General features: G+C 30.9%; 1 protein-coding gene across 1 annotated transcript in view; it reads right to left on the bottom strand.

The window, feature by feature from the left end:
• The window catches only part of LOC101495960 (dirigent protein 15-like), an 8,779-nt gene extending 2,194 nt beyond the window's left edge, over positions 1-6,585 (bottom strand). Inside the window, 3 exon segments of the mRNA XM_073368727.1 lie at positions 4,677-4,792; positions 6,152-6,213; positions 6,580-6,585. Coding sequence (XP_073224828.1) covers positions 4,677-4,792; positions 6,152-6,213; positions 6,580-6,585 — 184 coding nt within the window.
• Positions 6,586-15,663: the final 9,078 nt, after the last annotated feature.

The following is a 15,663-nucleotide window of genomic DNA, read 5'->3' as shown; positions in this document are numbered from 1 at the left end:
TTGTTGAGATGGAAAAACGCTTTGTAAAAAGTGATAAGGCTGAAACAAGTTCTTTGCTTCAGAATTTAATTTCCATGAAGTATCAAGGCAAGGGAAATATAAGAGAGCACATTATGATGATGTCCAACATTGCTTCTAAGCTTAAAGGTCTAAAGCTTGAGTTGTCAGATGACTTACTCATTCATTTAGTATTGCTGTCTCTTCCTTCGCAATTCAGTCAGTTTAAGGTGACTTATAATTGTCAAAAGGAGAAATGGACTCTTAATGAGCTCATTTCATTATGTGTGCAAGAAGAGGACAGGCTGAAGCAAGATAGGACTGAAAGTGCTCACTTTACTAGCATCTCTAAAGACAAGGGCAAAAGGAAAAGAATTGAGGAGCCCAAGAACAAAGCTGCTGCTAAGGGTCCAGAACAAAAGAAGCAGACTAAGGATAACAACTGCTTCTTCTGCAGGAGTTCTGGACACGTGAAGAAGGATTGTGCCAAATATCACGCTTGGCGTGTTAAGAAAGGTATGATTCTGTCTTTGGTCTGTTCTGAGGTTAATTTAGCTTCAGTACCTAGAAACACTTGGTGGTTAGACTCTGGTGCAACTACTAACATCAGTGTTTCAATGCAGGGTTGCCTGAACTTCCGAAAGCCTAGTGATACTGAAAGATGGATCTATGTAGGAGATGGGAAGAAGGTAGAAGTTGAAGCCATAGGAAAATTTAGATTATTATTAAGTTCCGGTCATTATTTGGATTTAAAAGACACTTTTGTTGTACCGTCATTTAGACGGAATTTGATCTCTATTTCTTATTTGGACAAATCAGGATATTATTGTTCATTCGGGAATAAAGAATTTACTTTGTCTTTAAATTCGAATGTTGTTGGAACCGGTTTACTTTCTGGTTATGATAATCTTTATTTGTTGGAAACTGTGGCTAACTATAATGAAACCTTGAATGTGGAATCACGTGGTACTAAGCGGAAAATTGACAATTTCAATTCAGGGGTGCTTTGGCACAAGCGTCTAGGTCACATCTCTAAAAATAGAGTTGAACGACTTGTGTCAGATGGAATTTTAGATTCCATTGACTTCACAGACTTTAACGTTTGTGTAGCATGCATTAAAGGAAAACAGACTAAAGATAAGAAATTAGGCGCATATAGAGCTACAGACGTCTTAGAATTGATACATACGGACATCTGTGGGCCATTTCCAACTCCTTCTTGGAATGGTCAACAATATTTTATATCATTCATAGACGATTATTCTAGATATGCCTACCTTTACCTAATTCACGAAAAGTCCCAATCAATAGACGTGTTCAAATCCTTTAAGGCAGAAGTTGAGAATCAACTTAATAAAAGAATTAAAAAGGTCAAATCTGATCGTGGTGGTGAATACTACGGCAGATATGACGGTTCAGGTGAACAACGTCCGGGACCATTTGCCAAATACCTAGAGGAATGTGGAATCGTCCCACAATACACTATGCCGGGGTCACCCAGCATGAATGGTGTAGCTGAAAGACGAAACAGGACTCTTAAGGATATGGTAAGGAGTATGATTTGTCATTCCACCTTGCCAGAGTCACTCTGGGGAGAGGCATTAAAAACAGCAGCATACATTCTTAATAGAGTACCAACTAAGGCAGCGGCTAAAACACCTTATGAGCTTTGGATTGGGCGTAAGCCTAGTCTGAAGCACCTTCATGTTTGGGGATGTCCAGCTGAGGCAAGGCCTTATAGGCCGAATGAAAAGAAATTTGAACCCCGAACAATTAGCAGCTATTTTATAGGGTACTCAGAAAAATCAAGGGGCTATAAATTTTATGATCCTAATTTGAGAACAATTTTTGAGACGGGAACGGCAACGTTCTTTGAGGATATTGAGTTTGGGGGGAAGATTAAGGTTAAAGATTTTGTCTTTGAGGAAGAATCGGTAACAATTCCAGAACTGATTCTTCCACCAATTGACTTTCCCATTATTGAACAAACTCAAGATGATCTGGTTGTTCAGGAAGAACAAAATCCAGATCAAATTCAAGATCCTCAAGAACAAGTGCCTCAAGAGCCAGCTCCATTGCGGAGATCCACTAGAGAAAGGAAAAATGCTATTTCGGATGATTATGTAGTATTTATCAATGAGGTAGAGGAAAATGTTGGCATGACGGAAGACGACCCAGTCAACTTTCATCAAGCCATGCAAGATTCTCGTTCAGATAAGTGGATCGAAGCAATGAATGAGGAGTACAAGTCTATGCAAGACAATTCAGTTTGGGAACTTATCCCATTACCTGAAGGAAAGAAACCCATTGGTTGCAAATGGATTTTTAAAACCAAGCGGGATTCCAATGGTAATGTGGAGAGATATAAGGCACGTCTTGTAGCTAAGGGTTATACTCAAAAGGAAGGGATTGATTATAAAGAGACTTTCTCTCCGGTTTCATCGAAGGACTCTTTAAGAATAATCATGGCTCTTGTTGCTCACTTTAATTTGGAGCTTCATCAAATGGATGTAAAAACAGCTTTTCTCAATGGCGACATTGATGAGACGATCTATATGGTGCAGCCAGAAAACTTTGTGTTGGGAGACCCAAAGAATATGGTGTGCAAACTAAGAAAATCCATTTATGGGCTAAAACAAGCTTCTCGTCAATGGTACCATAAATTTCATCAAGTAATTCTCTCATTTGGTTTTGAGATGAATACAGTTGATGATTGTGTGTATCATAAGTTCAGTGGGAGCAGACATATTTTCCTGGTCTTGTATGTTGATGACATACTGCTTGCCACTAACGATATAGGCATGTTGCACGAAACTAAGAAATTTCTATCAAAGCATTTTGAGATGAAAGATCTTGGTGACGCCTCTTTTGTATTAGGAATTCAGATACACCGAGACAGATCTCGAGGTATTCTTGGATTGTCACAAAAGAGCTATATCGATAAGGTTCTCAAAAGGTTTGGGTTACAGGATTGCAAACCAGGGGACACCCCAGTTGCTAAGGGAGACAAGTTTAGTCTCAAACAGTGCCCTAAGGGAAGTTTGGAAATTCAAGAAATGCAAAAGATCCCTTATGCTTCAGCTGTAGGGAGTCTTATGTATGCCCAAGTATGTACGCGTCCAGACATAGCGTTCATAGTAGGGATTTTAGGCAGATATTTAAGCAATCCAGGTCTTGACCATTGGAAAGCAGCCAAGAGGGTCATGAGATATTTGAAGAGAACAAGAAACTACATGCTCACATATAGGAGGTCAGACCAGTTAGAGATCACTGGGTACTCTGACTCGGATTTTGCGGGATGCCAAGACAGCTTAAGATCAACTTCAGGCTATGTCTTTCTGTTAGCTGGTGGAGCAGTTTCTTGGCGTAGTGCCAAGCAAGGTCTTACTGCCTCATCAACTATGGCAGCAGAGTTCGTAGCAATCCATGAGGCATCTGACCAGGGCATTTGGCTGAGAAATTTTGTCACGGGGCTGCAAATAGTTGAAGGGATTGAAAGACCACTCAAGTTGTATTGTGACAATAGATCAGCAGTCCTGTATTCTAACAATAATAGGAGCTCAACCAAGTCAAAGCACATTGACATTAAGTTCCTAGTTGTTAAAGAGAAGGTACAAAGTGGACAGATATCCATAGAACACTTAAGGACAAACTCCATGATTGCGGATCCACTCACTAAAGGTCTACCACCCAAGGTCTTTCATGAGCATACTGCTCACATGGGTGTGCTACAGTTTGAGGAATCTTGATTTTAGTGGGAGTTTCGTCCATTATGTAATTCATGTTCTATGTTTAATTGTAAAGTACAAATACATTGTATTTGGACTTTCTGATCAGAAATAAAGTTTAAAGTATTCAGTTTTTGGTTACTTTGTACATTTAAGTTATGGTATGATCTCATTCGATAAAGTAGGACCAGTTGAAAATTGACATGCATTGACCAACTTCATGTAATTTTCATGCTACACTTTTCATAATGGGTCTATGTCATTTAGTTGTGTCAGTACGGGTGATCATTGATGGGTTTAGTTATGCTTATTATGACGAAAGCCTCTTTGGTTCCATGTGCTGATATGATTAATGGACGGGACAATTTGGATTATACTCAAGGTAATTATAATGACATTTTTGACGTCATAAAGTCTAACACACTCCTAAGGATACATGTGTGACCAGTGGGAGATTGTAAGATTTATGGGTCACATATGTAATTAATTAATAAAGTGTGTTGGGGTCATTATATAATTAGCCAATAAACTAGGGGTCAAATAATATATAATAGTTTATGGCTAAAGAGCATAATAGTTATGAAAATTAATAGTGTAGATACTAGGCAGTTTCTAATTTAATGAGGGGCTGAATTGGAAATACTGCAATTTGGGATATAACTAATAATAGTTATATATAGGGGTAATGGTCCCCAAGGCAAACACAACAAGACTATTCAGTTTCAAAACCCTAAAGGAGAAAATTCTCTGGTTCTCTCTATCCCCATCAAGAGAGCAAGGTCTTCAGGGTGTTTTGCTGAGGAAGATCACCCAACCCATTGGCTCTATCATCATCATCTCAGGATTTCATTAATGGCAATTCCCGCAGGTACGCTTCCGCCTTTGGCTATTCATCATGTAATTGACATGGATTGTTGAGCACAACGTTATTAAGGTTTTTTCAACAATTAAGATGTGTTACTTTTTCTTCTAGGTGAAGACTGTGTATGCTTTTCTCTGAATAATATCCAGATTGCACTGGAATTGTCACACTCAATAAAAATAGAGTTAAAAATATCCAGATTGTACTAGAATTGTAACATTATATTATATGTTTTTTCTTCACAGACCAACCATTAAAGCAAGAGTTTTAAATCTTTAATAAAGAAAATTGGATATTAATAAAAAAAAAGTTTTCAAACTAATTAATTTATTACATTATTAATTATATTATAGGTATACTTATATTATATATTATTTAGTTAGTAAAATGTAAAATTTTGAATCCTTTATCAATAATTTATATCGAGACTATGCCATTATTTTTTTTAATTTTTTTTTAACAATTTAAAGGATATAGTATACATTAAAAATATTTCAATACTTGAATAAAAAGTGATTCTTTTTATGTTTTAAAATTATAAATAATATCTATATTAAATTTTATTTGTGATATATTTGTTTAATTAATAAATTTTTTATTATAGAATTTATAGTTTTTATGTTATTATTTTGTTTTTTAAAAATCGTATTAATTAAAGAGTATAATTAATAAAAAAATAATTAATACAAAAATTGTGATTTTTTTATGAAAAAGCTGTCGATCATTTCTCACCATCTTTCTTATTTTGTACACCAGAGTAGACATTAAATGAGAAATACAAATATGTTTCAGAAAATTTTAATAAAGTATTTTATAATATAATTATTAAAGTGTGTATGTTTTGAATTTTTTTTTAAAGTTTTTTTGAATAAAAATATGTTTAAATTTTTTTTTTTAAAGTTATTCAAAATACTATTATGTTCCAAAAAATATAAAGTTTAATTTTTTTTGTAAAAAAAAGATAAAATTAAATTTTTATTAAAATATGAAAATATAATTATAAATTTAAAAGTACGAGGTAAAATTTTCATTAAATGATCATCAGAGTGTCAAACTATGATGAATGGATAGTTCAATGAAAAACTTGAATTTTTTAATATAGTTATATAAAAAATGTTAAATTATTTAATTTAAATTTATAATCACAAATAAAATTTAATAAGTCATAAATTGTATCTAATTATAACAATAAATAAAGTCAAATTCATAAATAATATTTTATTAATATATATAACAATTATCTATTTCACTAACACTAAAATAATGAGAAAAAATAAATTACTCACGAACATGATACAAGTACGTCTAATACCAAATAAACACTTAATACAAATATTTTAAAGTTTTAGAAGCTATCATATTTCATACTTCATTTGAAATAAAATATAAATAAATGTAGTAGTTCAAAAATTAATACATCTAATGAATTATTTAGTCAAAATAAATCAACTTTCTAACTATTATTATACTTATATTCATTTTGAAAGGAATACACCATAGAAGACTAAATATATTTGTCAAGCTAACTCTGTTCCTTGCAACATGGCCGAGATAATGCACCAACCACTTACGCTTCATTATTTTCTTTCTGGCTTTTTCTTTTACACAATTTTTCCAGCTTAAAGACTACGTACATTGAAACTAAAAGTTATTCAATAAAATATTTATTTAGTAGTTCCAGACTTTCGGTCTTCTTAAACTTAATCACAATTAATAAAATATTTTCTTTTAAAATTGAAGCTCTCCATCCACAATGAGTAAAAAAATTGTAATAATTTATTAATATTATTATATTACTTCACTATTTATTTTGTTATGGGGTACTTGATTTAATTAAAAATATACAATAACCAGAAAATAATAAAATTAGCTTAGCAAACAAAATTGGGCTGAAGCCAGCACACATTCAGGCTTCTGCTACCATCTAAGAAAAAATGGAGAAATGGGCGGTAAAATAAATTAAACATAATTTGATGGGGGGACTTTCCTCACCGTCATATTTCTAAAAAACCACATAATTCAAGAAGTATACTTCCACACAGTAATTTATCCAGAAGTGTAGTATACTACTTGTAAACAACAATATGTTTTTTTCAAACGTATTCATCCAAAGTCATGTTAAATATTGGATCAACTAACTCCAATTCATTCTTACACAAGGCATCACGAGCAGGTCACAAACATTCTTCTACAAGGCATCACGAGCAACTATTCAACAAGTTATCGCATCTACAAGTGATGATATTCCAAGTTCGGCGGATGGTATCTTGTAATTTTGAAACATAACAAATTATTGAATATGCTCGTTGGCACAAAAAGATGCAAAGTGATAAGGATCAGATCCCACACAAACCTTTTGTATATGGGATTGGTTTGCTCTGCCTTCCAACTCGTCCAGGTCGATCTCTTTCCAATGACAAGTTTCTCTAGGGCTTTTACCTAATAAAGAGAGAGATATATCATTTTAGTTGTGAGTGAGAGGAAAAGTGGGTGCCATGATTTTTGTAGAATCTTCTCACCTCATCAGGAGTAGCATCAAATGGTGCAGCAAGAATATAAGTTGTGTTTTCAGAGATTCCACATCTTTTTAAAGATTCGGTAATCTAGTTACAAGACATGCTGAAATTAGAAACTCTAACTGGAATATAAACTAAAATAGGTTAAACAGCAATACTTAGTTACATGCTTGAACCTGCCAATTCTCTACACTACTTTTTTTTCTTCATTTCCTCTTAATTTATCAACAAAAAAAATTATTTTCACTGACTTAGTCAATGAATGAATACTCAAATATTATACTTGGCTACTTGCATAGATAATCCTACAAGCTTTCAATCAAATTTTAGTTTTTTGACACAGACAGTGGAATTTGAGTATGTGCATCCCTTTCTCAAAACAAATCTCAACTGGACACTACCCTGGGTATTGGTATTGGTATTCATTAGTCCTTATTTTTCTTTTCCTTGCATTTTATTTCCTTCTAATCTTTTTTTGTTTCTTTCACAGCACAAAAATGGGTCAATTTAATTTGTTTCCTCTTCCACTTTTGATATGCATTTTGATTATCTGGTTTTTATATTTTACTTTCCTGGGTATATATATTTTGGTTCATTCAGTTAACTTGGTGCTATATTCAATCTTCTATCTCTAATTGGGACAATGAAGTCTTGTGGGGGAGTTTGATTGCAGCATTCTTCAATCGCCCATATAGAAATGAGGTTGAGTTTCAGGAGATTTGGAACATTATTGGTTGTGGGATTATATATCAGAATTAATTAAAATAAACGAAATTGTTTTTTACACTAAACAAAAACCAAACAAAACATTAATTGGGATTATCAATCAGAATAAAATATTTTGCCCTAAACAAAACCTAACAAAACAGTTGATGAGACAAAAAATAAAACAAAACTATTAATGTTTTAAAGCAAATTCGTAAATAATATCTTAAAATCACAACGCAAAGAAATGACATATAAAAATGCTCACAAAAAACGCTCCTGATTTGCGAACGAAAAAGGTCAAACCGATAACTTAATAGAGTCAAGTGAGAAATCGCATATGAATGATGTTGTGAGTAGAATGGAATAGTGATTTGAGAAATTAAATTCTAATGGACTCGCGCGAAATGGATTGTAGCTAACATAGAAATAAAAAGACTTTTTATACTTACACCCACTAATTTCCTTTTACACCCTTCTTACACAACTCAAGGACAAACAATAATGAATCTTCCACAATTCAAGAAACATTTAAAGAAACCAAAACTTGGATGAAAATAAAAATCTTCACATCCAAACTCTATGATCATAGGAAGTGCAACTGATTCTCTAAACACCAAATAAACATTTAAAGAAACATCCATAAAAAAACTAAAATTATGCAGAAAGATACAAATTTGAAAACATTGCAAAAAATTTAATAATTTGAAAAATTGATAATATATAATTAATATTTTGGGGCCTTGTGCAGTGGCCCAACCTGCACGGGCTATGGGTTGACCTTGGTGCTAATGAAAGCTCCCTCATTCAAGCCTTAAAGGCCTTGTGCAGTGGCTCACCACTTGGTTTCATCATCTACACCAATGTTAAATATCTCTAATAGCATTAAGATGAGACTTATCTCTCCAAGTGGTGATGTCATAAAAATATCCGGTGAAAGTGGTGATGTCATAAAAATATCCGATCAAACTAGTGGCTCTTAGGATATTCCCTTTGTGGTTGAAGATTTTTATGGTCCTACCTTTACGGAAGAATAAATAATTGTTATCATCAAACACCATTGGTTACTCACCCTAACCCTCCACAAACACCTACTGTCTCACACATGCCTCTGACCCTACCTCACCCACGCTTGTGAATCCCTTTCACCAAGAAGTGATTGTTTGCCTCTGATAATTCGTGTAAAGCATTCGATCATCTGACTATGATGAAAAGTCAATGTTATGATAGAAGTCAACACTCTAAAAAGTCAGCTCTATGTAGAAGACAAATTTGTGCATAATATGCTTAACATCTTGAATCTTTTTATTTGTCTGAATGATTATGTGACATAATCTGATCATGATATCCTCTGCTTTTTCTGTCTAAGTATCAAGATACGCATAATCAATTACAAGGATAATTTTAGACAAGTTTTAATGGTGAATCAATCTCTGAAGATTTGATATGAAACTTCACAATACATGTTGCTTTCTTGCAATTAGAACAATTACCAGAAACCCTAAAGCTCTTTATAAAAGGACATGCAACCCTCATTGTACAATACACAAAAATGTATTACAATAAGCACAATACTACCGTCTTTGTAGACTTGCTCTTAATCTTTTGTTTTGTCAAAATACTGATATTGAATTCTTCAGTTTGAAGGGATTGGACGTAGCTACTGTGTTGATGATGAAATAAGATAAATTAATTGTATTGTGATGTGTTTTTTTATATGCTCTGTTTTCATCTCTTTTAATTTTAATCTTATTAAAACAGTTTTAAAATCAAGCACCATTCAACTACCCTTTCTTGTTTTTCATGTTCTACCGAATAGATAAAAGAGAACCCTTCCAAAAAGCAAGTTTATTTATATTTTTTTGTTTGTAATAACCTGCAAATGAAACTATGTTATTTTTTTTAATAATGATAAAAATATATTGTTGACAAGTAAATAGTAGTAGTAAAACAATATTTGTAGACAAAGTTTTAAAGCTAATGAAGTAGATTTTTAAAATTTATATTGTTTCTAAATTATAAAAAAAAAAACAATAAAAAACTAAAAACTAGTCACCAATGATACTGAATGTAACCAACTTTCACTTGAAGATGTGTTAATGTTAAAATGGACAATATCATAATACTTATTTACTTAGAGGAGAGTATAATGTAATACAAACTATGATATGGGGAGGGCATCATACTTTACCTATTAAAATTTATTTAATAACCATCTAGGCGTGGGTCAGGCGTTGAAGAAAAAAAAAACAATTGCATAAGTTTAGTGTTTTTCAATATTTTCTTACAAAATCCAAACAAAACCCAGCAGGTGAAGAACATGTTTTTATTGATTTAATTCATCCAGATTGACATTATTTTAAATGAAGAAACTTATTCTATAAAATTTATAAAAAAGTATTTTATTAACATAAATATAACATATTGAATACATAATATTAAACTCTTGAAAGATGTGTTAATATTAAACTTAATCTATAAAATCTATTATTAACATAAATTACGGTACAAAAATTATATAATATATAATGATTATGGAATACAAAATAAATATATCATATTTCTTAAGATAACACGACAAATATAGTATAAAATAAAAGATATTATAACAAAATATAATGATTTAGTTTGTTAGGTCATGAGCAACCATGCAAGTGGGTTGGACACAAATCTTAACTCAAAATTTTAAGACAATGGATTTGTCAATCCTTCCACTTATATAGTGCCCAATATCTATTTTTCCAAAAGATTAGGGTCATGCAAAGCAAGTCTTTGGCATGAGAATCACTCGTGACAAGAAGAATGGTAAATTGTAGTTGTCTCAACATAATTACATTGATCAATCTCATGAGAAGGTGTTATAAAGGTTTAACATGAGCAATTGCAAACTTGCTAGTAATCCACTTGCTAATCATTCTGTTAGAACCAAGTTGGATTGAAGAACTAAGTCCCTTACTAGTTTTGATGATAACAAATATTATTTTATGGGAACAATTTAAAGCACTAATGTTTTATTTAAGTGTGCAGTTCCTTGATCGTGTAATCTTAAATGACTTTACGCAACATACTCTGATGATTGGACAACTAAAAGGAATACCAAAACAATGCTCTGAAAATTGTATTTGAGTCTGATGAACGCGCTCTGAAATGCACCTCTTGTAATTAGTTTTTGCAAGCAACGCTCTGATAATTCCACATCTGATAATTGTGACAAGCATGTGATTGTCTGGCTCTAACAAAATGTCAACACTTTGATTCAAGTCAATACTCTGATATAAAGTCAACACTCTAATAGAAAGTCAATGCTCTAATACAAGTAAACACTCTAATACAAGTCCATGCTTTGATATAAAGTCAACGCTCTGAAGACGTCAAATTTTATTATACTTTGCTCAACATCTTGAATCTATTATCGGTCTTAAGAATCGTGTGGCATACTCTGATCCTGGCAACCTCTGCTCTTCTTGTCTTCCTTTTCAAGAAACACAAAATCAATCATAAGGAAAAATGTGGACAATTTTAATGATGAATTAATCTATGAAGATTTGATACAAAACATTATGATACATGTGGAATTCTTGCAATTACGATAACATTCAGAAACCCTAATAACCCCGAGATGTCTCTATAAAATAACGTGCAATCATAATTGGAAAACAACAATAAAAGTAATGCGGAAAACACAATACAATCGTCTTTGAAACCTTGTTCTTAACCGTATTATTTTTCTAATGGGTGAGAGATATTATACTTTTTGAGAGCATAGGTTTTTATGTTTGTAATATAGCCTAGTAGTGGTTGCATCCCTCAACAACTTGGTTGTACTAAGTTAGAAGGTTGAGAAGACTTGAACATAGTTAGGTTGACTTGAACTTGGTTGTGCCTCATGTCATGTTACTCTTAGGCATGATTTCTTCTCATCTTATAGTGCTGGTGATTTTGGCACGGTAAAAATGGGAGATGAAATAGTGTGTAAAATTATTAGTATCGGAGATGTTTGGGTTGAAACAAATGTTGAATGTAAGCTTAAATTGAAGAATGTTAGCCATGTTCCTGATATTCGTCTCAACCTTAGATATTTCAATGTATTGACACTTACTTTGCTGGTGGTGGAATATGTAAAGTCAACATTAATGGATCTCTAATGGTAGCCAAGTTGCATTTCTCTCTATATGATGTCTATAAAATCTATAAATTATATTTAGTATTAAAAATCATAAAAGTATTTTAATAAATATTAATATATAATAATAATAATAATAATAATAATAATAATAATAATAATAATAATAATAATAATAATAATCTACCGTAAAATAAGATTAATCATGCTCTTTTTCGCCTGTGTTGTCATGTAATTATAATTTTAAAATAACTGAGCATGAAATTGATCTAAGTTGGCATATTCAGATGATAACACAAAATAGAAAATACAAAGTGAAAAGTAGAATTAAAAATGGCAAGATAAAATGAGTGTTGTTTTAATCATTGTAAAAATAGTTGCAAATAACGTTTTAATTTAACTCTAGGTGCTCTCTTAATAGAAAAGTATTATAAGAAAAAGTGGAAGAACACATCTAAATCTATAGTCGAAATATTTTTAGAAAAATTTGTATGCAATTTTGTCATTTAGTATTCATTTCATTCTACCCTATCAAAGAAATGACAAATCTAAATTCCAATGATGTAAGTATGATACTTCTATACAACCTGACTTGAAAATTTTCACAAAGAACCCATGTATGTATGTTTGAATAGAAGTAAAAAAAATATAAAAACTTGAAGTAGGTAGTATTTTAAAAAAATTGACAACATAAAACATCTTAAAAAAAAATAACAAATAATTTTTGAATCTAAATAATTAAGCATTATTCTTTAATTTATTAAATAAGACATGGTTCTAAATCCCTAAAGACACAACACTACTATAAAGCTGAATATGGACAATATTGTCTTTTGAGGAGCCATTATACTTTCATGTCGTAGATGAGATAAAATATGTCTGCAAAAACAATACTCACACAACAATAAAGATTTTGAGTAAAATGACCAAATAGGTAGTATATATTATAAAATACCACATGTTCAAAAATTGTTTGTGCAAAAGAAGAATTATTCAACTTTATCTACTTCTTTGAAAATAATTGGGCTGCAATGAGATTTCCTTTTGAGTTGAAAAAGTGGGGTTCTGAAAACAATGGTATAAACAAAATAGTAGGATATATAGACATTAAGTATTTATTATTTATCATCCGAGCAAAATTACATAATTATCTGCTACACTTAGAGAGGTAAATGCTACCCTATTTGACTTTCTAAAGATGAGGTGAGAAATATAGTATTGTGGTCATCATATAAAATTTCATAACTTATCTATTAAAAACATAATTATGGCATATATTTGAAAAATATATTGGATGACACATAACATACTCGGTAATAAAATATAAGTACAATTTGGTAAAAACATTGATGTATTTGCACCAAATGTCTACACACAAAAGTTGACCATAAATATATCAGAATATATTATAATTATAAATAGAATTAAAACTCAAAGATGTAACATTAAAAAATATAAAAAATTCCCACATGTTTTTCTTTTCTAAAAGCACGTAAAATAAACATACCAAGACCAAAAAATTAGATGCAAGCAATTACAAAATTTTCGACAATCAATCTAACAAAAATTATAATAGAAAAATTGAGATCAAAGTATATGTGTCAGTGTCTTCCATTTTCCAAATAATCAAAAGCATAGAAATTAAAATTAAAACTTCAGAATAGTTTACAAGGACCAATATTTTAATTGAAATTAAAACCATAAAAAAATGTGTGTTAAATCAAATTAGAAGTAGAATAATAAGGAGGATGGAAGAGAGACGATGAAATAGTACTTTTAGATGAGCCACATGAAATTTTTGTTGATGTGATAATATTTTAATAAAATGACACAATATTGTAAAAATGAGGTTGTTGTATAAATAGTAAAAGATTGAATTATTATAATACTTTCGTATTTATAATTAATTAATTTATAAATTTTTCTATGAAATTTTGTGAGCACACCACCAAAATTAATTAACAAATACAAAACAAAATCAACCATTAATTTTAGTTGTGAAAATAGAAAAATGGTTGACCAATATATATTATTTTTATATTAATATATGAGTTTATGATTCTTTAATTGAGGTTACGTTAGTTTTTAGAGTTTGAACTCTAGAGTCTATACAATACCTTGTTTTTTCTTCATCTCTGTGGGCATTCAGATATGCACATGAATTTGTAGGTGCTTTTTAAAAAAAATTAATTCGTCAATTGTTATGACTTTTAGTGTTCTTTATTTTTATTTTTACAGATTTAACTTAACATTCAATAAACTTTAATAATTTTTAATTGATATTTATTATGTCGCCACTCTTACAAAGAAGGAGATGTGAACTTGTTAAGCTATTTGGATTTGTTGTTGCCGTAGAGATTGTTATGTCTAATAAAAGCTCCAATTAAGGTAAGAGGTACAAGAAGGTTTGATATTATGAGTATACTATATAATGTGGGATGAGTTGAAATATCGTAATTCGTAGAGATTCATCTGGGACTTACCACGTAGTAATGATTATATTTGTATTAAGAAGGTATAATATATTTTGACTTTAAATAACATATTTTATATATTAATAACAATTATGAACATGTAGTTGTTATTTTGAGAAGGAAGATTGAAAGTAGGTTTAAATATATTTTTGGTTAATTGTTTTTGAATGGATGACGTGTATTTGAGTGTTCTTATTTACTTGAATGAAAGTACGACTTTACTTGAATGTACTAATTGTTTGATTTCTTACGTTGTAATTGACATAACTTGATTGTTTAATGTGGTTGATACTTACGAAATGTTGAGACTTGATTTCTAACGTTTTAATAGATATATATAATGATGTAAGTTCTAATGGATATTATGGTATGACATATATATGCATAGACATAACTTTTGGTGAATAGTGTGAATTTATACCGAGAGTTGTCGAGTTGTGATTATCGAATAAGTATGAGCAAGATTTTGGGGATTTTTGAAGTGAAGATTATTTTGTCATCATATAGGGAGGATATGACAAGTCCAATAATTTTAGGGAAATACAACTAAATGAGTCTGATCATGGAGGGCTACGATCGAACTTTAAGGTAAGATTGATAGACGTTGGGGTATCTCTAGTGGAAAATTCCTAAGTGGATTAGTGGGTTATTTTCTAAGGTCGGGAGCAACCGTGGAACACATGAGTACCATGATTGTTGCATATATATTTTTTGAGTTGGGCTGAGGGGATCTATGAAGGCATGATCGTTCATGAGTTTTCTAACCACTCATGTGGTAGCATAGTATGAAGCCTCCTAACTAAATATTGTAGAGTAGAATGGTACGAAATGATGAAGAAGTATAGAGTATCAGACATGCAAAACATTATAATAATACACTTGTCTATCTGATTTATGCCTAATTTACACTATTCTATTTAATTAGTATGTTAGTACTCTATTTTTAAATTTGAAAACATAAATTTATGTTTTAGAGTTCTAACTCTATTTAGGTTATATATTATTATTTTTAATTAAAAAATTATAATTATTATTGATTTTAATCGTATAATTCGATATATATATATCAAAACATTGCATCTTTGTTACGGTTTCTTTGTGATTGAGTTGGTTTAACCTACGGTATTACGTTCTTGAAGATTTTGAATGTTATGTCATGATGCGATATTGTGCCAATTCAATTCTTTGCATGTTATTATCACTTATCTTATACTATTTCATGATTTCAAAATTCACTCCCTTTATTGTTTGAGTTTGA

The sequence above is a fragment of the Cicer arietinum genome, chromosome 5 (genome assembly GCF_000331145.2).
Source record: "Cicer arietinum cultivar CDC Frontier isolate Library 1 chromosome 5, Cicar.CDCFrontier_v2.0, whole genome shotgun sequence".
Taxonomy (NCBI): domain Eukaryota; kingdom Viridiplantae; phylum Streptophyta; class Magnoliopsida; order Fabales; family Fabaceae; genus Cicer; species Cicer arietinum.
This window is presented reverse-complemented; position numbering and strand designations above follow the sequence as displayed.